General features: G+C 36.6%; 1 protein-coding gene across 1 annotated transcript; it reads left to right on the forward strand.

The window, feature by feature from the left end:
• Positions 1 to 25,557, forward strand: LOC101247795 (CBS domain-containing protein CBSCBSPB3). The gene is made up of 14 exons (XM_004252159.5): positions 1 to 375; positions 735 to 903; positions 1,496 to 1,628; positions 2,070 to 2,240; positions 12,045 to 12,123; positions 12,215 to 12,328; positions 12,454 to 12,520; positions 20,080 to 20,185; positions 20,284 to 20,342; positions 23,072 to 23,178; positions 23,260 to 23,396; positions 24,352 to 24,434; positions 24,541 to 24,630; positions 24,953 to 25,557. Exons 1-14 carry the CDS (start codon positions 230 to 232, stop codon positions 25,121 to 25,123), a joined length of 1,632 nt encoding a protein of 543 aa, XP_004252207.1. The 5' UTR covers positions 1 to 229; the 3' UTR covers positions 25,124 to 25,557.
• Positions 25,558 to 26,218: the final 661 nt, after the last annotated feature.

Here is a 26,218-nt window from a genome sequence, read left to right on the forward strand (position 1 = left end):
GAGTGCAACAAAACCATCCACGTAGGGTAAGAAAAGAGAAGTTTAGCATTAATTAAATGACGAGAAAATGAAGAGGTGGGAGAGAGAGCAGGGGCAAAGAAAAAGATTTGCAGAGGAGAGGGTTTGGGTTAGCGCACGGCATCTTCCCAGCCACCTCCTAAACCCCATTGAATTCTCTCTCGATGTGTTGATGCCTTAGACATATTCTCTGAAAATTCTGGAAAAAACTATGAGTAGTCAAGTGCCTCCAGCGCCCAGGCGCAATAGTTTGGTACAGAAACGAAACATTTCAACTTTGAAGAAATCTGTCAATCAATCTGACACAAATCCTCCTACTAGCCAGAGCCAGAGCAAGCCTTCTTCTCCACCTCACTCGTAAGATATCAATAAGATATCAATCCAATCTTTTTTATGTTCTATTATATGGAAGTCAACCTCTATTTGCTTTTCATGAGATGTGGAACATGAAGTACTTCTTTTCTAAATTCTTTATTAAATGTTCAGACACAATTTCGGGAAATCTTAGGGAAACCGCAATTTATCATCTTTTTCTACTACCTTCTGGCTACTGTTCTAATAGTATTACCTTTACCTTCACAAAAAGATTCACTAAGTTTGACAAAAAAACACTTGCTTGTAGGGGAACCGTATATTTTACCTTACTTTTGTGATAATGTTTATGCATGGTAGTGGGCACGTTTTGTGCATTTCGATGCTCACATGTCTTCTTTTAGGTCCGTTGCTGGGGAGAGAACAGTGAAAAAGCTAAGGTTATCCAAGGCACTGACAATTCCGGAGGGCACCACTGTGTCCGAGGCATGTCGGCGGATGGCAGCCAGACGAATTGATGCCGTTCTACTGACTGATGCAAACGCCTTACTCTCTGGCATAGTAACTGACAAGGTCTTCTGAAAATGCTCCCTTTTTCTTTTTTCATTTTATGTGATTGCTTTGATGAATGCATTCACATGTTTGTTGTACTGCTTTTTGTAAACTTTTTTTTAAACTCCAGGGTTTATGCATCTCTGTAGAACTTAGTTTGTTCAAGAAGAACAAAAATATCCATTCTATCAATTATTGAGCGACACCTTAATCAAAAAAAATAATTATAGAGTTCTGTATAATTAACATTCAATGAACTTGATAGTGGTCAGTGAGACCAATCAAATAGATAAGTGGATCAGGAGGCTGTATTTTTTCATTTTCTTTTAGTATTTTCTTCTAGATATGGTAAAACCCAACACTTCTCCCCAAATCCACAGAAGCCCAATTGTGTCTTTTTCCAGCTTTTCCCTTGGTGACAAGAACCCCCAACTTCATGGCAAGGTTATTCCTCCCTTATCTATGAGTAGACTAGAGAGTTGTTAGACTATTAAATGAAATATGGAAGGTACATTTACAAAAGTAAAACTAAAGACATCTATAGAAGCATTGAGAATTAGTTCTTTCTCGTTTTATTGCCTTGTTGATTTTTTACTTTCGGATTTTTGTGTAGGATATTGCAACTAGGGTTATAGCTGAGGAGTTGAGGCCTGAGCAAACAATTATTTCGAAGGTCATGACCAGGAACCCCATTTTTGTGGCTGCAGATTCATCGGCTATTGAAGCCCTTCAGAAGATGGTGCAAGGTGTCTTTTTTGACATATTATATTCAGATTTTCTCTCCCCCCCATTAAAAAAGAGCGGAGATCATAACAAATGTTCATAGACCTAGACCTAGTTTCATCAAGGAATTACTTTACAATTAATATAGCAAGATTAGTTTTTCCTTTTCCATTCCTGTAACTAGCATGAAAAAGTAGCAATTGAAACTGGCAGAAGACATGGCATATTGCTTTAGTTTATGAAGTTGGAAGCTGCTTGTTAATGTGCTTGTCTTGTACTTGAGATACACGTTGATCTGGTGTTAAACTTGCTAGATTATTAATACTAGTGTTTCTTTTTTCTAATAGAACTTTTATATCCTACATTCAGTGTGTATTTACAAATTTCTACCTTGAAGTAATCTGATAAGAGTCTTATTTCTTTATTATGATTTTTGTGTTGTCTTGTTTTGCTCATATCAACAGGTAAATTCCGCCACCTTCCTGTTGTGGAAAATGGTGAAGTTATAGCATTGCTGGATATCACAAAATGCCTTTTTGATGCTATATCAAGGATGGAGAAGGCTGCAGAACAGGGAAGTGCAATTGCTGCAGCTGTTGAAGGAGTTGAACGACAGTGGGGGAACAACTTCTCGGGTTAGTTGTGCTCCATTTTATAATACTGCTTCGTGAAAGAGTTAGTTGCTGCGATCATGTACCAAAATTAATATTATGTGTTATCTATTGAGACCTCTATTTATTTTCTCTATCTATAGTGAAACTTTTCAGTACTCCCCTGTGGTATGTCAGCTCTTACCAGACCCATAAGTTCCACTGCTAACTAGTTACTTGTCATGGTTGGGTAATTACGATTTCTATTGAAGAGCTTAGCTGAAAATTCTAGCTTCTACATGAAAGCAAGATTTGGGTGCATGTCAAACAAATTTGTTTCTGTTGTTCAGATTTAATATTTATTGCAGGAGAGTTGCTATGTAGTAGATAGCAAGGGATGCTTTAGAGTAGGCCTGGGCAACGAACTGAGCTAGCTCGGGGATTGGCTCACTATATTTAGCTCAACAATTTAGCTTGCCTCGGTTAAAGCTGGCTTGGCACATTTGGTGATGTAAAAATTCATCCATTAATCTTAATTAAGCTAGCAAAATGTCAATTCAATGATTGTTATTTTATTATAATAAATTAATAATCATGTACATCTTTCATTAATTTTAGTCAGAATAGATCGAGAGCCCCATAGACTTGTCGAGTTTTTATTTGGTTCACACTTGAACTTTGCATTGACCTCTCTCTTAATTTGGTAATTTGATAGTCTTGACATGCTGATGTGGCAAAGAGAGTGAATGTACTCTCATTTAGGTGCGTGGGAGCAAAGAAAAATTGAAAAAGTCAGCTTTCAAGTGGGTGTTTTCAACTATTAATTGTCACATAATCAATTTTATTTCTCTATATTTTTTCTAAATATACATTGCACATTTTATTCGAATGTGCTTTTTATTCTTACAGATGTAGTGATAATTTATTTCAACTATATACATTTTTTTCTCTTTCTGGATCCATATTTACAAAATTTAGTTGGAACTTTATTTGTTTTAGCCGAAATAATGAAGTTCAAATTGGAATTTTCTACACAAAGGAAAAAGAATGTGCATTTTTTCAAGCAAAGACTGTTTATTTCAATTGGGTGTTCTTTTTTTTTTGGTCAACTGCATAAAATACTTTTTTGAAATTTTGTTTGTTTCTTCTTTAAATGCAATTATTATTCATTTCTAACAGTGCATTCTTCGTTTCCTCGCCTTGATTAGATTATCATTATCTTTAGCCAAATAAAAAAATAGTCAATTCTTATTTGCATTCCAAAGTGTGAAGGACATAAAACACTTCATAGAAGGATCTTGGAGAAAACAGGGTAGAAAACTCAAAGCTAGATTGGTGGTCGCCCATAGTTGGAGCATACTCAATTCTACGAATTTCAACTGGTGTTGAATTAGGTTCTTGGTCTACCACTTCAACTATGTTAAGGGTTATAAAGCAGATCGGGAAAAATGGGGTTGATGGTTGGAGACGGAGCTCAAAAATCATTTGAGATGGGCTCAAATTAAAGTAAAGGTTCCGCTAGAAAATATTCCGACATCGGTTAAAGCTAAAGATTGGAGTGGAGATTCAAGTTATCGGTATCGGTAGAGGTGCCGACAAAATTTGAAAAAATTTGGGTTGTTGAACCATAGAGGATAAAATTTTTCATGAAGAAAGTGATGACATCTTGTGTCAATCAACTGTGGAGAAAGGGAAAACATAGAGTAAGGGGAAAGAGAAGATTTGCTGGATAATGGAAAGGATCTTGGTTTTTACATAATGGACATAGATAAAGGGCATGTGGCTGTATGCAATTATTCAAAAGGAGTAGGGCTAGTGGACCATTTTTGCCCTAGCTATGTTGGGGGCCTTTTCTTCATTTAAAAGAAAGTGGGCCTTCCTCTCATTCAAATGAGAAAGGGCATAAGGGTTTAATGAAAAAGCCTACCAAGAATTTTGATCAGCTAAGCACTCTTGGGCCAAAGCTTATGGATCGATCCTCTATTCAAAAGAATATTGAACCTTTTATGAATGAAATTAACTTATGGCCCATCACCATATAAGTTCAAGACAACTATCTACCTTATGTTAACCAAAGCCTGATATTGAAATTGAAAAAATAATAGTTCCATAAAGAATAGATCTTTTGGGAGCCAAAACCCAACTATATGCAGAAAAGAGAAATTTGAATAAAAAAAGTGAGGAATGCAGTGAAGTGAAGGAGAGACGGATGACATAGGCAATTTGAAAAAGAAATTCATTGGGTGGCCCAACTCCTATAAATGTAGATGCCTTTCAACAAAGACGCAAAGGAAAAAAAATAAATCTGTGGGTCCAAAGCAATATTCTCGAACTTAAATGAGGCTACTTCACTTTTGTTAAAGATTGATCAAAGGAGAGAGAAGGTGACTTCTCCAACTATGATATCAACATAAAATTTGGATAAGCAATTGATTTTTAAGCAGATGAAAAAATTGTCTTTGATGTTAAATTCTAGGATACGTATCCAAGGAGTAAATAAAAAAGTAGAGAGTAAACAAACTGCTCAGTTGTGATGAAGTTGAAAATTCTAGCCTGGAATGTTGGGGGGTTAAACACGAAGGAGATAAGAGAACTAGTTAGGAACAAAATTCAATCGGTGGGAGCATATATCACAGTCATGGTGGAGATAAAGCTAAATGGGACAGTGGGAAGTTATATACAACAACTGGAAGGAAATAGATGGATGGGGGAATATGGACGGAAAGCAATAGGGACTAAGGGAGGAATGGTGATCATGTGGGATAAATGGGCTTGAAGGAGGGAAGTATTAGAGAGTGGTAGCCAAATGATTACCTATAAATTAGGCAGAGTAAATCAGGATCTCGATTGGTTTTTCACAGCTGTTTATGCATCCTGCTGCTTGAATGAAAGAAAGGATTTATGGGAAAAGTTAGGAGCAATGAGGAGTATGTGTGTGGGGGGAATCGTGGGTTGTTTGAGGAGATTTTAACACAAGGATTCCCTTTGGACTTCTCCAACTGCATCAACGAGTTAGAACTCATAGATTCTCGGGGTCTTTCACTTGGGGGGGGGGACTCACCTCAATGCCTCCAAAATAGGTAGGTTGTTGTACTCCTTCCCTTTGGATGAAATGTTCACTAAGATTGGTCAAAGTTCTCTTCCTAGACGTGGATCTAATCACAATCCCATCCTTTTGACTTGTATGGGTGAAACATTCAGAAAATTGTACTTCAAATTTTAAAGGTGGTGGCTGAATGTAGAAGGTTATGAAGAAAAAGTCTAAGAATGGTGGTGTTTCTTTCTTTTTGCACTTTTGGCTACATTCTCGCAAAAAAATTTAATTTTGTTAAAGGCAAAACTCATAGAATGCAAGGAGCACAAGGAACCAGAGGACAAGGAAAAATTATATTTTAGATCAAATAGGGGACTTGGAAACCATCGGGGAGAGAAGACCCTTAATTGATGATGAGCAGCTAATAAAGGCTCGTCTCGCTATGGAATATGATGAAGTGGCTAGAAATGAAGAGATCTCTTAGAGATAGAGTTCAGTGGATCAATAGTGGGGATAAGAACACTTAGTTTTTTCACAGAATGACTACTTCACGTAGAAGGCTCAACACAATTGTCTCCATGATGATCAATGGGGAACAATCAAATGACCCTGTGGCCATCAGAGGATCTATTGTGGATTTCTGCCCAAATCTTTACAAAGAAACAGAAATCTAGAGACCTTTGAACATACATGAAGTACAAAGAATCTCAACAAAGTAAAAAGAGAGTTTGGAAGGAGTTTTTAAGGAAGAAGAGGTACTTGCAGGTTTTAAGATGTGTGTTGCTGATAAAGCTATTGGCCCAGATGGCTTGATTATGGCTTTCTTCCAATCCCTTTGGGAAACATCAAAGGGGAAACTGATGTAGACACTTCCTAGATTCCACTCACACCAGAAGTTTGAGAAGAGCTTCAATGCCACTTTTATAGCTTTGATCCCTAAGAGTGTAGGGGCAAATGATCTAAGAGACTTCAGACTCATCAACTGGCTCTTTGGTGTCTATTAAGTCATAGCAATGGTGTTGGAGGAGAGACTAAAGAAAGTAATCAACAGGGTTATAAACAACAATAAGATGGCTTTCATTAAAGGGATGCAAATAATGGATGCTGATTCTATTGCTAGTGAGTGCATTGACACTAGGATTAAAGAAGTTCTAGGAATTATGTGCAAGCTAGAGTGCTAGTAATAGAAAAGGCTTTTGATCACATTAACTGAAATTTCATGTTGAATACAATTAGGAAACTGAGATTGGGGAACAGGTGGCTTAAGTGGATAGCATTGTGTATTAAAACTACCAGGTTCTCCATTTTGATAAATGAAAATCTGCAGGTTTTTTTTCCAGCGCCTTAGACAAGAGGATACCCACTCCCTTTTCTATTCATTATAGCTATGGAGGGGTTGGACAATCTGATGAGGAAGGCTGCAACAAATAACTGGATAAGGGGTTTCACCATTAAGAACAGAAACAATGAAACTTTGGAGGTGACTCATCCACTATATGCTACTGGCATAGTAGTTTAATAGTGAAGCTAAACAAGAACAAATTTGCTACCTAAGGCTAATCATAGTAGTCTTTGAAGCTTCCTTTGGTTTGAATATTAACTAGAGGAAAAATAACATTTTCCCAGTTAAAGATGTACAACAAATTCAGATATTTGAAGTGAAGGTTGGGGAGATAACCACACTCTATTTGGGAATGACACTGGGTGCCAAACACTAAGCAATGAATATATGTGATGGAATAATAGAGAAAACATAAAAGAAACTAGCTCTCTAGAAATCACAGTACCTCTTTTTGGGTGGTAGAGTTGTATTGATAAATGTAGTCCTAGACTCATCGCCAACCTATGTGATGTCCTTATTTCCCATCCTTGACAAGGTGGTGAAAATATTGGACAATCTGTCGAGGAACATCTTGAGGCAAGGAAACAAGATTGAGAAAAGTTTAATTTGGTGAATTTGCTCAAAAAATGCCTTTGGAAATTTGCCCAATAGGAGCATTCCTTATGGAAGTAGGTAATTTTGCATAACTATGGTCAGAACCGCCAGTTGTACACAAATGAGGTGTCCCACACCTGTGGTGTGGGGGTTTGGAAGTCAATCGGGAATCTCTGGTTGTCATTCCTGATTCTCTCAAGCCTAAGAGTAAAAATTGGAAGGGGAGACAAGTTTCTGTTCTCGAAAGAGAATTGGAGTGGTCATGGGAATTATCAATCTTTCTTTCATAGCTTGTTTTTAATTAGCCTGAATCCTAACTTCAACATACAAGAAGTGGTCACCACAAGGTGTGAACTTGATCTTTAGAAAGTTCTTAAATGACAAGGAAGTGGCATGGGTAGCCGAACTCCTATCCTTGCTAGGAAAGCATGCTTGACACATGAGGCACTACGAAAGTGGGGGATCAATATAGCCTCTAGATGCTTGATATGCAAGGAGGTATCAGAAACCAACAAACACCTATTCTTGCATTGTGAAGTTACAACACAAGTATGGGCATTATTCACTACTGTTGTTGGAGTACATAGGATCATACCTATTCTTTTGCAGTTTGAATAGACTTGGATGTTCCAAATGTTTGTGAATTAGATCTAGGGAATCTATAACAGAGCATGCTGTTAAGGAATTAGAAGAGGTAAGATAGTAAAGGCCTTGTGGTTCATGTCTTTTTCTAATCGTTTGTCCCGTACTACGGTCCTGCATGAGAAAATAATCATAAAAAAAGTTATGCTACAATGTAGGGCTTTCGTCAAACGACTAGTCGATGCTAGATTAAAAGGGAAACCAGGGACATAAAGAACAAAGTCTAGGGTGACAAACGATACGGGTTTGGCTTTTCCAACCCCTTTTGGTTTTGCTTGAATCCCATTGGCTTAAGTAATAGCTGGGAGAGATTGTGAATAAACAATATAAAAAAAAGTGATTTATTACCCGAGTTATGATCAGAAGCCCCTGAGTCTATGTTCCATGATCCAAGGTTGCTAGACTGCGACACACAAGTAAACGAATTACTCGCAACAGAAACATCATGCTATGCAACCGAAACTACTTGTGGAAATGTTTGTTTATTTGGACGATACCGAAGGAACTCTCTATATTCCTTTAGAACAACATGATCATAATTGGGTGGTGGACCATGTAAAATATAACATATTTCTCGAGTGTGTCCAAGTTTATGACAATGACTACACTTGGATCGAGGTTTTACAAAATGTTGTGTATTTGCGCGATTTCAAAGGAGCTCAGTATATTCCTTTATAACCATAGGATCATAACTAGGTGAGGGACCATGCAAAATATAACATATGTCACGAGTGCGTCCAGGTTTATGACAATGACTACACTTGGATCGAGATTTTTCAAAACGTACTCTCCCCAATCTATTCTCCATAGACTGGTATGTACGTGGGAAACTGTCGGAAGCTATTACACTGGTCTGAAAATTTGGAAGCTGCCGAAATCTGCCCACATTGGCATGAAAATTCTAATTTTGCCAGGATATTGCCGTAAAATGCCCTTAAAATCACTGGAACCCTGATTTTGGTGATCGAATCTGGAAAAAACTATATGGGTTTTGATCAGAAACACTAGACGACCCCAACAGAAGAAAAAAAACTCAAAAAAGTGAAAGGAGCAGCACTCACGCGCCGGCACGTGAACAAATCTCGTCGGAAAATTTCCACCTCCGATTGGCGCGTGGGGGCGCGTGGATGGGTATTTTTTGGTGGGTCTAGTTGGGGTTTGGTCACTTGGGCTTCCCGAGCCTCGTGACGGTGTTGTCTTTTGCACAACAACTTCAGAATGAAAGATGACACAAATCAGTCCCACCGTCCTCACCGAAATTTGACACTAGTGACTTGAAGTTCTCACCAATGCTCTGATACCATATAAGAAATATATAGGAAAAAATATTATTGAATTTTTTGTCTAAATTGTTATATTGATACCCTGTTTATAGACACTACATTAGAATTCTTTTCCAATTAGGAATCCTATTCTAATTTTTATTCCTATTCCTATTCCTATTTTAAGTAGGAAATACTTATTTTTATTCTTACAAACATGATAGATACAGAAGTGGAGGACATCAGAACTTCCAAAATAGGAGACCAAATATCGATCACTGAAGTGGGAGAGTGAGAGATAGAAGAGGCAGAACCACTACAGACTCAACAACAAGAAGTGGTCAGTAATAAAGAAAGGGAGACATCAGTATGGGTACAACAAAACTTAATCAAGTTGGGGAAGATTCTGGGGTCATGAAGAAGAGGCTATTACAAGTGGATAGCGCGAGACAAGCAAGGAGAATGGAACCAGAAATAGTGTGCATGTAAACAAGACTTCGAGGCTCCCAAGAATTGAAAAGCCTAGTGAATTTTGATGTTAAGTCGTTAAGAAATAGTTAGAATAGGAGTAAGGGGAGAAATATGACTATGTCATTGATGAAATTCAAGTTAGTTACATGGCATGTAAGGGGACTGAATGACAAGGACTAAAGAAGATTGGTTAAAAGTGTGATGGAGGAGTGAAATTTAGATATCATTTGTCGGCAAGAAACCAAATTAGAGGGGAATGTGGAAGAAAAAGTTGGACAAATATGGGGAGGTAGTGGATCAAATATGCAAGTTTGGAGGCTAGTGGAGCTAGAGGGGGAATTTTAATGTTATGGGACAATAGGGCCTTGAAAGGCAACATTGTGGAAACTGGATTGTACACTTTGACTTGTAAATTTGAGTCTCAATTGTACAACTACTCTTGCCATATCACAGGGGTGTATGGCCCTAATTTTTATATAAAAAGGAGGTCTGTTTGGGAGGAATTGGGGGCTATAAGGGGTATAATAAAAGGACCTTGGGCTGTATGTGGTGATTTTAATGTAGTAAGGTTTATCTCGGAGAGAAGAAATTGTGAGAGAAGAACCAGAGTCATGAAGGAATCTTCAGATGTTATTGAAGACCTAAATTTGGTAAACCTACAGCTAGAAGACAACAATTACATGTGGTTCAAAGGGGACAATCTCGAGGCAACCTCTAGAATTGATGGAATTTTGATATCAGAAAAATGGGATGACAACTTCAATAACATAAGGCAAAGTGTTCTACAGAGACTCATATCAGACCATAGTCCTGTAGCATTACAAGGGGATGTATGGAACAAAAAGAAGAAGCACTTTAAATTTGAAAATTGGTGGCTTGGCATAGATGGCATAGAAGGGTTCACTGATAGAATCAATAGCTGGTGGCATTCTTTCAACTTCTCCGGGAGACGTGACTTTATTCTTGTTTTAAAACTTAAGGCTCTAAAAACCAAACTTAAGGATTGAGCATTAGTGAACAAGGGAATCTAGGATCAAAAAAGAGAGTTCTCAAAAAACTGAGTTTGATCAGATTATAAAGGGCAGAGGATTAGGATTATCAGAATGGGAGATTTCAAGCAAGAATTCAACTTTACTAGAATATGAGGAGTTACTATAAAAAATTAGGAAATCTCATGGAGGCAAAAATCCAGATCACTATGGCTCAAAGAAGGGGATAGGAACACCAAGTTCTTCCACAAAATGGCCAATGCTCACAAAAGATACAATAACATCGATCAACTTGTAATAGAACCCCTTCTCAGGATCCTTCAAGAATAGAAGGGGAAATTGTAAAGTTTTGCAAGAAGTTGTACACTGAAACAAACAGTTGGGCCTGCATTCAGCATTCAGGAACAACAATTGCCCCACACTTAATGGTGAGGAGAAAATGCATTTAAGAAGAAATTTTGAGGAAAGTGAAGTTCTAGACTGTTTGAAGATGTGTGCAATCGATAAAGCCCCTGGCCCTGATACTTTCACTATGGGATTCTTCCTTAAATGCAAAGGTGCCAAAGAATTGATGTACTGAACTCAATTTAGGTTCAGATAGCTGGATTTGATGATCTTATTGTAAATATGGCTCAGTACTATGTACAGTACTGGTTGTAGTAATATACAAAGTTACATGTTTAAAATAAAAATGTAGTTAACATGTTAAATTTAAGCACTCAAACATAAAAGAAATGTAATATTGTACAAATTTCTTGAATTTAATTTTAATTTTTTTGTAATTTTAGATTTTTGCCTGTAAGTAAAGTTCTATGTTGTGTTCAATATTATGTGTTAATGCTATTTAAATTTAAGTTCTAATTTAAACTAATAATATGTAATTCAATCAAACTTGAATGTATTAAATTAAACTACTAATACTTATATTTTTCTTAACCAATCAATTGTTATATATATACTTTAATGGAGTAGCACTACGTAGAACTGAACATCAAAGACACTTTGACAGCTTGGTTGAGATCAATTCAACCCCTAGGCCCACTTAAGAGAGCGTAATTTAGGAACATACTGTGTATATTAACTTTTACAAAAATGATCTTAATTTTTTTAAAAGTAAGTAGGCTAGAATTGCCATTGTATTCGAAGTGCTATTTGTTAGAGAGTTATGATTTATACATCTTTTAACAGCAGGTCTGCAACCAAATGCTAGATCAATGCTTTTGATATGCTTTTCATGGACTTTTTGGCCTTAGAAAGGCCATTACCAGTGAATGGATATGTTGAGTTGAATGTTCTACTTTGAAACAAAGTTGATGATTAGGTAGGCATGGACCCAAGTTTGCTTAGCGAACATATACAAGCAATATAAACTCTCTATCTTGATGCTTGTCATTTTGCATTCATCTCAATTTGTTGCTTACAGCAGATTGCTCCTGATTACTTTAAGCTCCTACTACACTTATATGTCTGAAGTATGGTAATCTGCCGCCTTATGGTTTCTGCACTCTGTTTCAGCTCCATCTGCATTTATAGAAACCCTGCGGGAGCTGATATTCAAGCCCTCTTTGTCAGCCATTGTTTCTGAAAATACCAAGTATAGTTCAACTTCCCTCCACCTCTTAAATTTGAGAACGTGTTCAGATTGACTTTTAGTGCCTGATTTTGATCTTGCTATGTGTCATCAGGGTAGCAATAGTATGCCCCTCAGATCCTGTGTATGTTGCTGCTAAGAAGATGCGAGAATTACGGGTCAACTCAGCTTTAATTACTGTTGGAAACAAAATTCAAGGGATATTAACGTATTTACTTTTCTTAACAAGCTCTAATTCTATGTATATCTACTAATGTTATTATCTTCTCATGCCAACTGCTTGGCAATTACGTAGTGGATAGCTAATAGATGTCTGCTGGTATTGTGATGCAGCTCAAAAGATATTCTTATGCGTGTTGTAGCACAAAATCTATCCCCTGAGCTGACACTGGTGGAAAAGGTTTTGTTTTCTCCTCATCTCTAGCTATCTTAATTCCATTGAGTTCCAAATATTTTCTGTACTCTACTGTTTTTGACAGCACAAAGTGCAAAAACATACAAAACCTTCATAAGTGAGAAGTGAAGCACATAATTCTTACCGGAAGTTAGATACTACTGACTGTAAATAGATTAAAGGACTTGTAATAATCAACTGCAATAAAAATTACTTGTCTTATTATCTAGTGTATAATAATGATGATATTATTAGAATAAAGTTTCAAACGGAAACCACTAAACGATAGCTTCAATCACAAAAAATAATTTTTCATTTACAATTAATCAACCCGAAATATAATTAATGTACAATATTAAATTGTAGCTTTGATTACTTTAGTAATTATACTAGGAAAGTAGAAAAGAGAAGCTTATAAAGATAAGACGTGGCTATTTAAGAGGACTTGCATACTAGAAGAAAAGAAAGAATGAGTCATTTCATTGAGAAAAGAAAAAGTAAATAAAAAAAAGGTTGAGAAACACTAGTCTCACTGTCACTATACAAAGTACACCCTAGATGTGACATGACAAATGAGACCTTGTAAACAAGCCACTTGCCATAAGCATGACGCTATGAATATCAAATAAAGAGATTTTAACATAAGGTGAGATATAAGTCTCAAAACTCTTTCCACTCGTAAGGAAATATCAAAAGAGTACATGACTTAACATAATGCGAAAACCAACTATGTCTGACAAAGCCTTTTACGACAATTGTTGTGGTTAGGAACAAACCCTAAACCTTGTAGAAAGTTTGAAAAATTGATAAGACATTAAAAGCAACAAAATGACGACGACTTGCCCTCGGAGCATGAGCTCTCTACCGGAGGAGCGTTAGATCCTATATTATAAAAAAAAATGTAGGTACAATATGCATCAGTACTTTGGATGTACTGAATATGGGGAACATGCATTAACGTCAATGCATTATATATGCTCTCCGACACAGATATCGAGGCCTGTCAATTTTTAGTTTAAAGTGTTTTACCTTTAGGTTTCAGATGGGTGGATCCGGCAAGCTCGCCAGAACACATCCAATAGGGGAAGATAACATCTTTTACATACAACGCAGGTTTCAAGTCCTAAGACATTACGAGATGTAAAGACAATGTTGGGAGTTGGTTCGTATGGGTGGAAAGCAACCAACGTTGGATGAGGAGTGGAAATTAGCATTAAAGTCTTGAAATGATTGGTTGCAGTATTTATTGAACCATCCAAAGTGCAAGGGAGGACAATTAAGAGGTGGAACATGAAGGACCACTTTGCAGAGTTCGATTGCACTCTCAAATACAATAGTAGCGGAAGATACATCAGTTTTATAGAATTACAAGGTCAAAAAAAATCTGTCATAGTTACTCCAGAATCTACATTCAAAGAAGGTTGGGGAAATATAGCTCACAAGATTGTTGGGTTTATTTATGAACCAAAAGAAACACAGGGGTTAACAGTAAAGGAAAACAAACAATTCCACAAGTCCTACAAAGAAGCTCTTTTTCGTGATAGATGGGTGACGGAGGCAACGGAGAAGGCAGATATACAAATCACAACAAACAGACTAAGGATCACAGGAGGCAAATCGCAATCATAAAAGGACCTCTTGTATAGATGCTTAGTAGGGAAATTCCAATACCAAACAAATGAAAACCCTAACTTGAATGATGTAAGTAGATGTGTCGGTAACTCTTGGAAGTTGGCGATAGAAGTCGAAGTGTATGTCATGAACGACGACCATTTTATGTTTGAACTAGCGTCAAGACTAGCATCAGAGCATGTCTTAACAGGCCAATAGACCTAGAAGAAGATGAAGTTGGAACTTGAATGGTGGAAACCAACAACTGGGTGTTGGCTGGAAGAGGTAACGAGAGATTGGGTATGGATCAGACTGCTAGGTTTACCTATGAATCTATGGTTGAAGAAGGTTTTCAAAGAGATTGGTAACCTATGTTGAGGCTATATCGAGACGGAGGAGGAGACCTCTCTCAAAATCATCTTCACTAGGCTAGAATAAAAGTACAAGGTGACGGCGAATGGATTCCTAGAGAAGTAGAAATAATTTGCGATGATTTCACTTACACCATTCTGGTGTGGTGTGAAGCTCCAGTCACAATGAAATTCTCAAGAAGAGGAGAGAGGAGAAGGAAAAATACTCAGTAGTCAATAACCAAGATCTACTTTTGCATATAACAAAAGAGATAATAACAGCTAAAAAGTGGATGGGCATGTCAAGTCTTCCAGTGAGGGGTCTCTCATGCAAGTAGGTAGATTTAAAAGGGGAGAATATAATGTTTATAGCTGACAAAAACTAGGTCAAAGGAAACTGGGCCCAAATTTGGGCACAATTCTTTTGGACCCAATTGCTGGAGAAAAGGCTAGAGCCAAAGCCTTACAAATCTATTCAGAAGACATTTTTAACGTTGAGATAGCAACGAATCAAAGGAAGGACAATAAAGCTCAAAATCAGATAACACCATGGAATAGGGACGAAGGGGAATTGGAAGTTGCGAGACATGGTGGACATGATTGTAAAAAATAAAGAAGAATTGGGAGAGAAAAGTACAGGGATAATGGTACAAGCACTGGCAGAGGAGAATACAATTGGAGGACCAGAGGATGTTATCCCACTGGGCATCCGATTCCCAGAGGAAGAGTATAACACACTGAGCACCTTAGAATGGATACAATAAAATATAATCAAATTGAGCTCAGAATTTGGGTTAATTTCGAAGGAGTGAGGAGAGGGGGAAGGAATTATTGATGAAAATTGACAGTAATAAGCGAGAAAGTAAGGGGAAGCATAGTGAACGACCAACATGCAAGAAGAAAGGGCAATTGGAACTAAAGAACCTGCAACTAGATTCTAAGTTTCACAGTAATGGCACTAGAAGTAATGGGGGGTATTTGTCCATCATGAATCAATGAATTTAAACATTGTTTCCTGGAACGTGAGGGGACTGCATTGTGGGAAGAAAAGGTGTATGATCAGGAATATGTTAAGAATCTGGAAAGCAGATGTGTGTTTTCAAGAGAAAACTGGGGGGGGGGGGATTGGGGGACTGCAAACATAGTTAAAGAAATTTGGGGTAGTAGATTTGCAGATTATGTCCAACTATAAGTTAGTGGGACTAGGGGAGGCATACTAATTGTGTGGGATAAAGAATATGGAAAGGGGAAGTAAGTAGTGGTGGAGCATACTCACTTTCATGTTGTTTCTCTGGCAAAAACCAGGATTTTAAATGGCACCTAACAGGAGTTTATGCCCCAAATGACAAAGTTGAAAGGGAAGAAACTTGGTGGGAAGTGGGGGCACCTAGAGGTCTATTTATAGGTCCTTGGGTCTTATGCGGAGATTTCAATACAGTGAGATATCCCTCTGAGAAGATCAACGGCAGTAGAATCAGCAGGTCAATGACAGATCTTTCAGAGTTCATTGAAGACATAGAATTAATGGACTTGGACTTAGCAGGGGGAGAGTTCACATGGAAAAAAGGTGAAAGACATTCCTCAGCAGCAAAGACTAGACAGGTTCATGATCTCTGAAGATTGGGATACAAAATTCAGGAATATCAAGCAGTCTACTCTCTAGAGAATTGTCTCTGATCATTTCCCATTGATGCTACAATGTGGAGAATGGGGGTCAACCAAATTATATTTCAAGTTTGAAAATTGGTGGATGACTACAGAAGGTTTCAATGACAGATTAAAGGTATAGAGGGGGTCTTTTAATTTCCAAGGAAAACTAGATTTTGTACTGGTAGCAAAGCTGAGGGCATTGAAAGAAAAGTTGAAAGAATGGAGCAAGACCAGTCAGGGGAATTTGAAACAACGAAAACAACTTGTACTCAATCAATTGGCAGCAATTGAAATGATACAGGATCAAAGAATTTTGGAGGAAGGGGAGATAGCTTCCACATTAGCTCAGATTAGCTCTTACTACTGATTTGGAAGAAATAGTCAAAAATGAAGAAACAACATGAAGACGGAGATCTAGGGCAGTTTGGCTCAGACATGGGGGCAAGAACACCAATTCTTCCACAAGGTAGCAAATTCACACAGAATAGTCAATACTATTGATAAAATCAAAGTCAGGGAAGAGTTACTGAACCTGCTGAAATTCAAAGAGAGATCACTGAGTACTATGAGAATCTATACTCTGAAACTGAGGATTGAAGGCCAAAATTGGAAATGAGGCACTGTCCTATGATTGCTGAAAATGACAACAACCAACTGATGCCCCTTTTAAAGCTCAGGAAATTTTAGAATGCATCAAAGCATGTGCGGGGGATAAAGCCTCTGGACTGGATGGCTGTTCAATCGTTTTTTTTAGACTGTGTTGGGATATCATCAAAATAGAATTGGTTGTAGCAGTACAAAACTTCTTCTATGTGAAAGGAGTATTTGAGAAGAGTATAGATGCTACTTTTGTGACTTTGATACCTAAGAAGATAGGGGCAGAAGAACTTAATGACTTCAGACCAATAAGTTTATGGGGGAGTTTACAAGATAATTGCAAAAACTTTTGGCTGAAAGACTAAAGAAGGTGATGCATAAGCTTTGTGAACAAGCAACAAATTGCCTTTTATCAAGAGCAGGCAGATCATGGATGCTGTGTTGATAGCCAATGAATGTGTTGATTCCAAGAAAAAGGACAAACAACCTGGAATCCTATACAAGCTGGATATCCAGAAGGCATATGATCACATGAATTGGAACTTTTTGATGAAGATGATGTAGAGGATGGGTTTTGGTCAAAGATGGTTAAAGTGGATCAGACATTGCATAAGCTCAGTGATATTCTCTATCCTGATCAATAGAAACCCATGTGGGTTTTTCCCATCAACCAGGGTTTTGAGACAAGGGGACCCCCTATCTCCTTTTCTTTTTATATTGGCTATGAAAGGGTTGAGCAACCTATTCCAGACTGCAAGAGTAAATAGTTGGATTAGAGGTTTCGAAGTAGGGGAGAATTCGAGAAACAATCTAGAGATCACTCACCTACAATATGCAGATGACACTTTAGTATTCCGTGGAGCTGTAATGAAGCACATGCTAATTTTGAGAGTCATTTGAAATATTTTTGAGGTTGTGTCAGGTTTGCACATGAACTGGAACAAGAGTTTCATTTATCATGTGAACACAGTACCAAATATTGAGGACTTAGATTACAAGCTTGGAGGAAAAGTAGGTGAACTACCAACAACCTACTTGGGAATGCCTTTGGGGGCTAAGAGCAAATGAAGTAGAATATGGAGTGGTGTAATTGAAAAGTGTGAAATGAAGCTCGTGAATTGGAAGTGTCAATATCTATCCTCTGGTGGTAGACTAATTCTAGTCAACAGAGATGCCTTGCCATCATACATGATGTCTATATTCCCTATACCAACCAAAGTAACCAACAGGTTAGATGCAATTAGGAGGAACTTTCTATGGAAAGACAGTGAAGATAAGAAGTATTATTTGGTCAAATGGGAGGAGTTGCTAGTGCATCACCAAAAATCTCTATAGAAGGAAGTAATAACGGCAAAATATGGCATGGAGGACATGTGGATGATAGAAGGGGTGACCAGCCCTTATGATTGTAGTGTGTGGAGATCAATCAGGAATTTATGGCTACTGGTCAAAGATAGAACAAAATGTAAGGTTGGTAATGGAGAGAAAGTGGCCTTCTGGAATGACATTTGGTGCGGACAGGAGATACCCAAACAAGCATTCCTTGAGCTACATAGTCTAAGTCGAGCACATGAAACATTAGTGGCAGACTTATGGACAGGACAAGGGTGGAATTTACATCTGAGAAGAAACTTAAATGACTGGGAAATAGCATCCATAGCCAGATTTCATGACAATGGTTAGGGCTACTAATCTAACAGAAGAGCAAGATAGATAGATATGGGAAGGGGAGAGTTCACTGTAAAATTTGCATATCGAGAATTGAGACCCATTGAAGAGCAACAAGTAGGATGGCCTTGGAGGATGATCTGGAGAACAAAAATCCCATATAAGGTGTATTATTTCACATGGCTTTTGGCAAAAGAGGAAGTCTTGACACATGTAAACTTGAACAAGAGGAAACACAACCTTTGCTCTAGATGTTATTTATGCAAAGAACAGGTGGAGAGAGTCAACCATCTCTTTTTACACTGCAAATGGACAGATCAATTATGGCAAACGTTCATTCACAAAAGGAAGATCAAGTGGACAAAACCAGGGAGAATCACAGAAGTTCTAAAATGCTGGAACATTGATGGAAATGCAGGAAAAGAGGAGGAGAGATGTAGGATTCTCCCAGCATTAAGGTTGGGCAACGGAACGGGATGTACCGGTACCGGTCCAGTACCTTCCGATTTGTTTCGGTTCGTCCCGATTCGGTTGCCTACGAGACGAAATGGGACATCCTGAATCGGGACACGGAACGGAACGAAACCGAAGTTTGGTACCGGTGTACTGGTACCGATTTATTTTGGTTATGGTCCGATTCCGATTAAATAATATTTATTAATTAATTTATATTATATATGATATATTTATAAATTATAATTTATATTTTATATTAAATAAGTACCACCCAAGTAACCCAACTTCCCCTATTAGTATTACATTCGAGACTTAGTTGAAACAGAACCCTTCCTAGAATGTGGTTGTGTAAACTATGCATTCTACTAGTAGTTGTAAATTGAAATTGTAATTTATACTACAAATTTAAATAAATTAAATTGATATATTTTAATTTGTGTAATTTTTTTATCCTTATTTTTATTTTATTTTTAAATTACAAATTTAATTTATTTTAATTACAAGGTATAAATATTACTTATAAATTATAACATATTAATAAATAATATGTAATAACTTATAAACTTCAATAGATTTAAATCTTGAAAACTTAATTAGACTTAACTTGCAAATTTAATAAGTAAAATTTTTATAAAAAATATCCATAAAATAACTTGACTAAAAAATTATATTATAAATTTAAAAAATATTAATTTGAACTTAGAAAAATAAAAATTATTTATATTTTCGTAATTCAAAAAAATTAGTTTTTGAAATAACTAGATGTGTCATCCCGTTTATCTCATCCTGTTCCATTCAAGTCCGTTCCGATTCCATCTTGGTATATAGTGGTACGGGACGGAACCGAGTATCCGTCTCGGTAATTTCGGTACGATTCATCCCAGTACCGGTCAACGAACCGGTCAACTCGTTTCCGTTGCCATCCGGTATCGGTTTGTTCCGGTCTTGTGGTGCTGTTCTGGTCAAAAGTTTTTATTAGAAGAACAATTGTGATATTCCTTTTGTCCCACTTCACACTTGGAACACACTTTTCTTATAGAGAATGCATGCCATCATATCTTCTTAACTTGAATAGCTTGGGAGAGGAAAGGATTCTTTTAGTCTATAGCTTGGAACTGATAGGACTCAAGAATATGCAGGATTGTACACAAAAAATTCTGTTTTGGTTTTCCTTTGTCGTATCTCTCTTATCCAAGGAAGAATAGTTCTACTGAGACTTAGTCATGTTTTCAGGTAATGACCTCAAACCCTGAATGCGCAACACTAGAGACAACGATACTTGAAGCTCTGCATATAATGCATGATGGGAAGTTTCTACACCTTCCTATTATAGATAGAGGTGAGTATTTGCTTCTTGACATTTTGTTTATTTTTGTAGCTCTGATATTAATTGTGAAAAGTGATTTTTGCTGTTAAGTTTAACCTATATTGTTGCAGATGGATGTGTTGTCGCCTGCATAGATGTATTGCAGATAACTCATGCAGCTATATCTATGGTAAACATCTAATCATTTCTTATGTGTGATCACAGATGAATTCCTATTTTGTAATTTGTCTTATATGAAGTGAATTTGATCATCGTAATGACCTGTTTCTCATGTATGGTTTGGCACACTGTTGCTCTAATATGCGTGTGGGCACCTGACACGGGTGAGGATCTAGCAGTTACATTCATCATCACCTAAATTTTTATTTTTTTAAAAGAAATTCGGGAATATAGGTTTATAGGTACGATTGTTGAGATATAGAGAATAAATGTACATTATGGCATATATAAGTAAATATTTTGATGATTAATTAACGTTTTACTTAAGTTAACTAATAGCTTGTTTGGACTTCGGCCAAATTTTTCAGAGGCCAAAAGTACATTGTTTTCCAAATAGTGCTTATTTAAAAAAGAGAGGTGTTTGTCCAAGCTTTTAAGAGAAAAAAGAGAGGTTTTGTCCATGCTTTTAAGAGAAAACAAGTGCTTATAGGAAGTGGCAGAAGTTGTCTTTCAGAATCTAATAGAAGTAGCTTTTTCCCGAAAATATTTTCTTTAAAGCACGGTTGAAAAAATTATACTTAGAAGCACTTCTAAAAAGATTGATCAAACAATAATTGTTGCTCAAAAGTGTTTTCTTGAATTTATGGGATATGCAAACTTCTTCTCACCAAAAGTATTTTTTTGAAAAACACTTTTGGAAAGAGTAATTCTCAAAATAAGATGATTTTACAAGTTCGGCCAAACAGGATATAAAGCTAGTACAATTAAATTCTTTGTAGACACTTATATCACATAAACTGAAATCAGACCAATTACCTTGTCAATCTATACTTCTTTAGCCATAGTGTATTCAAAGAGAACAAATTAGGTTGACTGACTAAATCTAGTGTGAATCCCACACCTAGAAGCGTTTTGGGAAGCGAGGGCAGAAAATAGCGACGAGGGCTCGCTTTACAGAAGCGAGAAGCGTGAAGTGAAGCGCACACTTTTTTTTTTAAAAAGCGACATTTAGTATAAAAATAAAATAATATTGAATAACTGAATAGAGGTAATATACTCTCAGATTAAATGAAAATAGATAGTCAATAATACTCATAAGTCATAACATATACAACAAAAAATCAAAAACATAATTAAATCACGAAGACTCAAACTCCTATTCTTCAACAAGATCCTCAAACTCTATAAGCAAAAATGAAGTGTCAAAAAATAAAAAACAGAGCAGCAAGCATACACACTGATCACAGCCAGTGTACAGAAAAAAAACGAAAAAACCCCCCAAAAGAATTGGAAAAAATAGAGCAGGCAGTAATATTAACAAAAAAAACAGGTCAGTAATTGTGAAAAGAAACAGTAGCCAATCGCAGCAGAGAAGAAGAGAAGAAGAAAAAACTACATCAGAGAAGAGAAGAGTCTTGTTTGCATTATCCAAAGAGGAGCAAAGGGAAAATAGAGCAGCAAGAGGAAAAGCAGGTCGAAGAGAAAAGAAACTCACCGATTAGATGAAGCTGGTTAAGAGAGACGCACTCGCGGTCGTGAAGAAGAGAAGCAGCGAAAGAAGAGTAAAGTCGTGAAAGAAAATTAAGTTGTATCTATTTTAGATTTTTTTTTTATAAAAAAAACCTATATTTTTTTTAAAAACCCTAATTGTCGTTCTTTTTATAAAAAGCGCGCTTTATTGCTATTTCCATAGTGTCGCTTCTCGCTTCTTTATCTGAAGCGTACACCTTTTTTAGACCGCATCGCCTTAGGAGAAAGAAGCGCATCAGTAGCGCTTCACCTTGAAGCGCTTTAAGCGCGCTTTTCTGTGCTTTTCACAACACTGCATACATACATAAATCATGTCAGGTCGACAAACTACGGCTAGGATTTTGAAGGATACGAGCTACATAGATTCCCTTTAGAGCTCTGTCCAAGTGTTTTTTGATTAATATGACATGCAGACCATATTCAATAGTATTGAGCATTTAGATGTTCTATATTATATCGTTTCATTAGTTGGTGATCCTTAAAGTTTTATATTTTTTTAAGCCTGTCGTGGTTATATTTTCTGCATTAGGCTTCTACTAGAATGTATCAACTCAATGGAGGGATCGATTTTGAAATGGGTAGAAGAGTCATGTTGTATTCTTAAAGAAGGCAACACTTGTTGTATTCCTTCCTATGTTTCTAAGCTAGCATTTGATTATAAATATATGACCAAAGAATTTAATTGTTTCTTGCGATGAAGTGAAATATCAATTATTTAGTGTCGCTTCTTCATAAGAGGCTCATTGGCAAGGAAGAGTTTGTCTTAGAACCTTGATGAAGGCACTGAAGCGCACATAAAGTGAGACGAAACACTCAACACGTTTTGAGCCTCGCTTCAAAGCTTAAATGCGCCTTTGATACGAAGATTCATCAGTGGAAAATAAATAATGAAGACGGTACTAACTAGTTATTCTTTAATATAATCTTTCCATATTCTATGAACAATCTCTTCTGGCGAGCTTGCATGTCCAGATCAAAGGACCAAAAAGGGTAGATAGAATTTGCTGGAGTCATTATAGATAGTTCTTTTAATAAATTAATAAAAGTGTGGGGTAAGTTTTAACATTTAAAAAGATTTTGCCCAAAAAAAGACGATTAATTCAACGTCCAGATTGACAAAGGACTTCAATCTAAAGGAGCGTATAATAGTTTTTTGAGGAAGGAGTGCAATCCCGAGAAGCTTGTCTAACATTTGCTGTTTTTCTAAAGGTGGAGAACAGCTCAGGTGCTGTCAATGAAATGGCCAATACTATGATGCAGAAGTTTTGGGATTCGGCACTTAACCTGGAGCCACCTGACGATTATGATTCTCTCAGGTAATTATGCTTCCTAGATGTTGCTTTCATGACCTGGGCATATAAAAGCTAACCGTGCTTTGTTCATTCCTTAAAATACAGTGAGATGTCTATGTCTCAATTGATGATGTCAGAAGGGGCAGAAGCAGGAAAATCTGGATATCCATTATTGGGTCTTGGAAATACATTTGCTTTCAAATTTGTTGACCTTAAAGGTCGTGTCAACAGATTTAATTTTGGTGAGTGCTGCAGACTTTATTGCAATAGTGCACTAGGAACATTATTCAACCTTCTGTATCATTGAATTTACTTGATTTTCCTTGACAAGAAGATATACTCCCTCCATTTAAATTTGCACCAGACCTTACCTTTTGTCCAATAATATATGCCACTTTTCTATATAGAGTAGGTCTTAAATACCAACATTGCCATTTGACTAATAAACGCTTTCGACAGGGATGATATGACATGTTAAGTTCACAAGATTCAAAGAGTATTCTTTGACATGTTATAACACTTTTAGCTTAGAACCATATGATTCAAAAGTCTTCTTACATTCTTCAATTTTGTGGTTAGTCAAACTAAGATGCATAAAATGAAACAAAGGGAATAGTTTGTTTGTTTCTACTTGTTATCGTTTCATTATTAGAAATACTTTGCTGAATGTATGTTTTTGTTGTGAACAACTGTGTTTTGCGATAGATAATGATCACTTTTAGCATCTGAGGTGCTATGAAGCTCATTTAGATATCTTCCAGCAACTGTATTTGATAATATTTTTTCATTTTATCATGAGAATGTCCTCCCTAGCGGTTGGAGAATGTAGTTTGTGGTTCATTGCAAGAGTCCAAAAGTGGAGAATTTCTGAGGTTTTTGTTTTGCTGAAGTTTTGTACTAAAAGACTAGAGTCTGACTAAGCCTTGAAGTGTGCAAGCTGAAGAGACTGGAACTTCAATTATTAAAGCGCTGTAAATTTTGGCTGAACAGGACAGATTTCCTTGAATAAGGTTAAAATGTCTGATTGAAGCACATGTCTTATGCTGGTTTTGGTGCATATTAGACAAGCTTTTACACCAAAGATTTAAGTCTCTTACTGCATAGGAATTCCCTCTAAAATCTTACGAGGTTCTATTCATGCGCCAGTTTAACTTAATTCTAGAGCATGCATTTGACACTCCGCTTCTTCTTTCTCAGGCTCAGAGAGCTTACTGGAGCTTGTCACTGCGGTTGTGCAAAGGTTAGGTGCAGTAGATGAACAAAATCGTCCTCAACTTTTGGTAGGTGTTGAGAGGAATCTTGTGCCACCTTGATGAATTATGTTCTGTTTTTCATGTAGTATATGGAGATGAAGGTGGTATGAAACTTTTTATGTTCTTATTGTAGTATGAAGATGATGAAGGCGATAAAGTTCTGCTGACAACTGATAGTGATCTTGTAGGTGCAATTAGCCACGCCAGATCACTAGGACTAAAGGTATGCTGATGCCTCCTTGTTTATGCTTTTCCTCTTGTGTTGACTTCAATACATTTTAAGTTAGAGTTGTCAATTTTGAGGATGATGGTACAAGCAATTACATCACCTTGTTGAAGAATGAATTTGTGATCATAATGCATGAGGGAGTTTGATAATTAGCTGTACAAGGCACAGAAATGAAACCAATAATTTAACAATCTGTATGTGTTTAATTCGTCCGGAAAAAAAGCATCAAAAGTCGGGGATCATGACAAATTTCCAACTCTATCTATTTTGGTCCGTGGATTTGTCAACTTTCATGACTGCTACATTTATTTTGTAGGTCTTAAGATTGCATCTAGATTATTCTGATGTAAAAGCAGTGCAAGGATTGAGTAGTCCCTCTGTAGAGAATGATGGATGGGGTTCAGTGCGCATGGGGATTTTTGCAGGTGCTGTTGTGCTAACTAGTGTTGGTGTATTGGCCTATTTGAAGCGCACCAATACATGGTAAGCCAAATTTTAAGGATTCTATTATGCTAAAAAGGCGATAAAGATCCCGTTGATTGGTGTGATATTTTGGTGGCCTGGCTTTTATTATTGGTCGAGGAGGGCAGCTGATACATAACAGTAGCTATAAAGGATGAATTTTCTCCCTCTCTAATGCCAACTGGTTGAGAAGAGGGGTAAAATAAAAAAGAAAAGCAGAATTTATCAGTCTTATGTTACAGCAGTAATCTGACAATACGATGCCTGTTGTAAGATCAATCAATTTTGATCGAATATTTAACCATTTCATCTGACTTTTGCTGGAGCTTGTGAATTCTTCCAAGTTCCAGGGGATGTAAATAACAGCATATGCGTATCATGCTGCTCATCATATATTTGAACCCTTTTAAAATTCAAAGGGAATATACATAAAAAAAAACCCTAAACTTGGCAGTAAAACTCATTTTAGTACTTAAACTACACGGGCATTTAAATATCCCGTTATCATCTTTGAAGTGTTTTTTTTTCATCGTGAGACTTGAGACTGTAACACCACTCTCACCCGCCACATCATATCCACGTAAGCGACACATCATAACTATGTAGGTACATCATTGATTTTTAGTTCTTTCTTACTTATTCACTATTTTCTATTAATTACTTTTAATATTAATTATATCAATTAATTAATTTATAAATGCACACCTCCAGCCCCTCTCTTTCATCTTTCTTGTTATTCACCATTTCAACCTTCAATACTTACTTTTTTCTACACTATTCAACAATTTCTTTAAATAACTAGAATGAAATTATTCACTATAATATTCACATTATCTTTCTTCGAATCCACCCCACGCATTTCCCCTATAATATTCACATTCTCTTCTTCGAATCCACTCCATGCGTTTACCCTTTTGGATGAAGAATCTTTTTTGTTGTCAACTCAAATAAGAATGAAGATTACATGAAAAAGTTGATAAAAAATATAAATTCTATGAGAAATATTTGAATAGATCTAGAAATAAAAATGGGTCACTCAAAATTACGAAAGTTCACATTTACAAAATTGACACCAATAATATAGAGCGAAATAAACGTCAAAATGACTTTGATATTGAAT

The sequence above is a fragment of the Solanum lycopersicum genome, chromosome 12 (assembly GCF_036512215.1).
Source record: "Solanum lycopersicum chromosome 12, SLM_r2.1".
NCBI classification, from domain to species: domain Eukaryota; kingdom Viridiplantae; phylum Streptophyta; class Magnoliopsida; order Solanales; family Solanaceae; genus Solanum; species Solanum lycopersicum.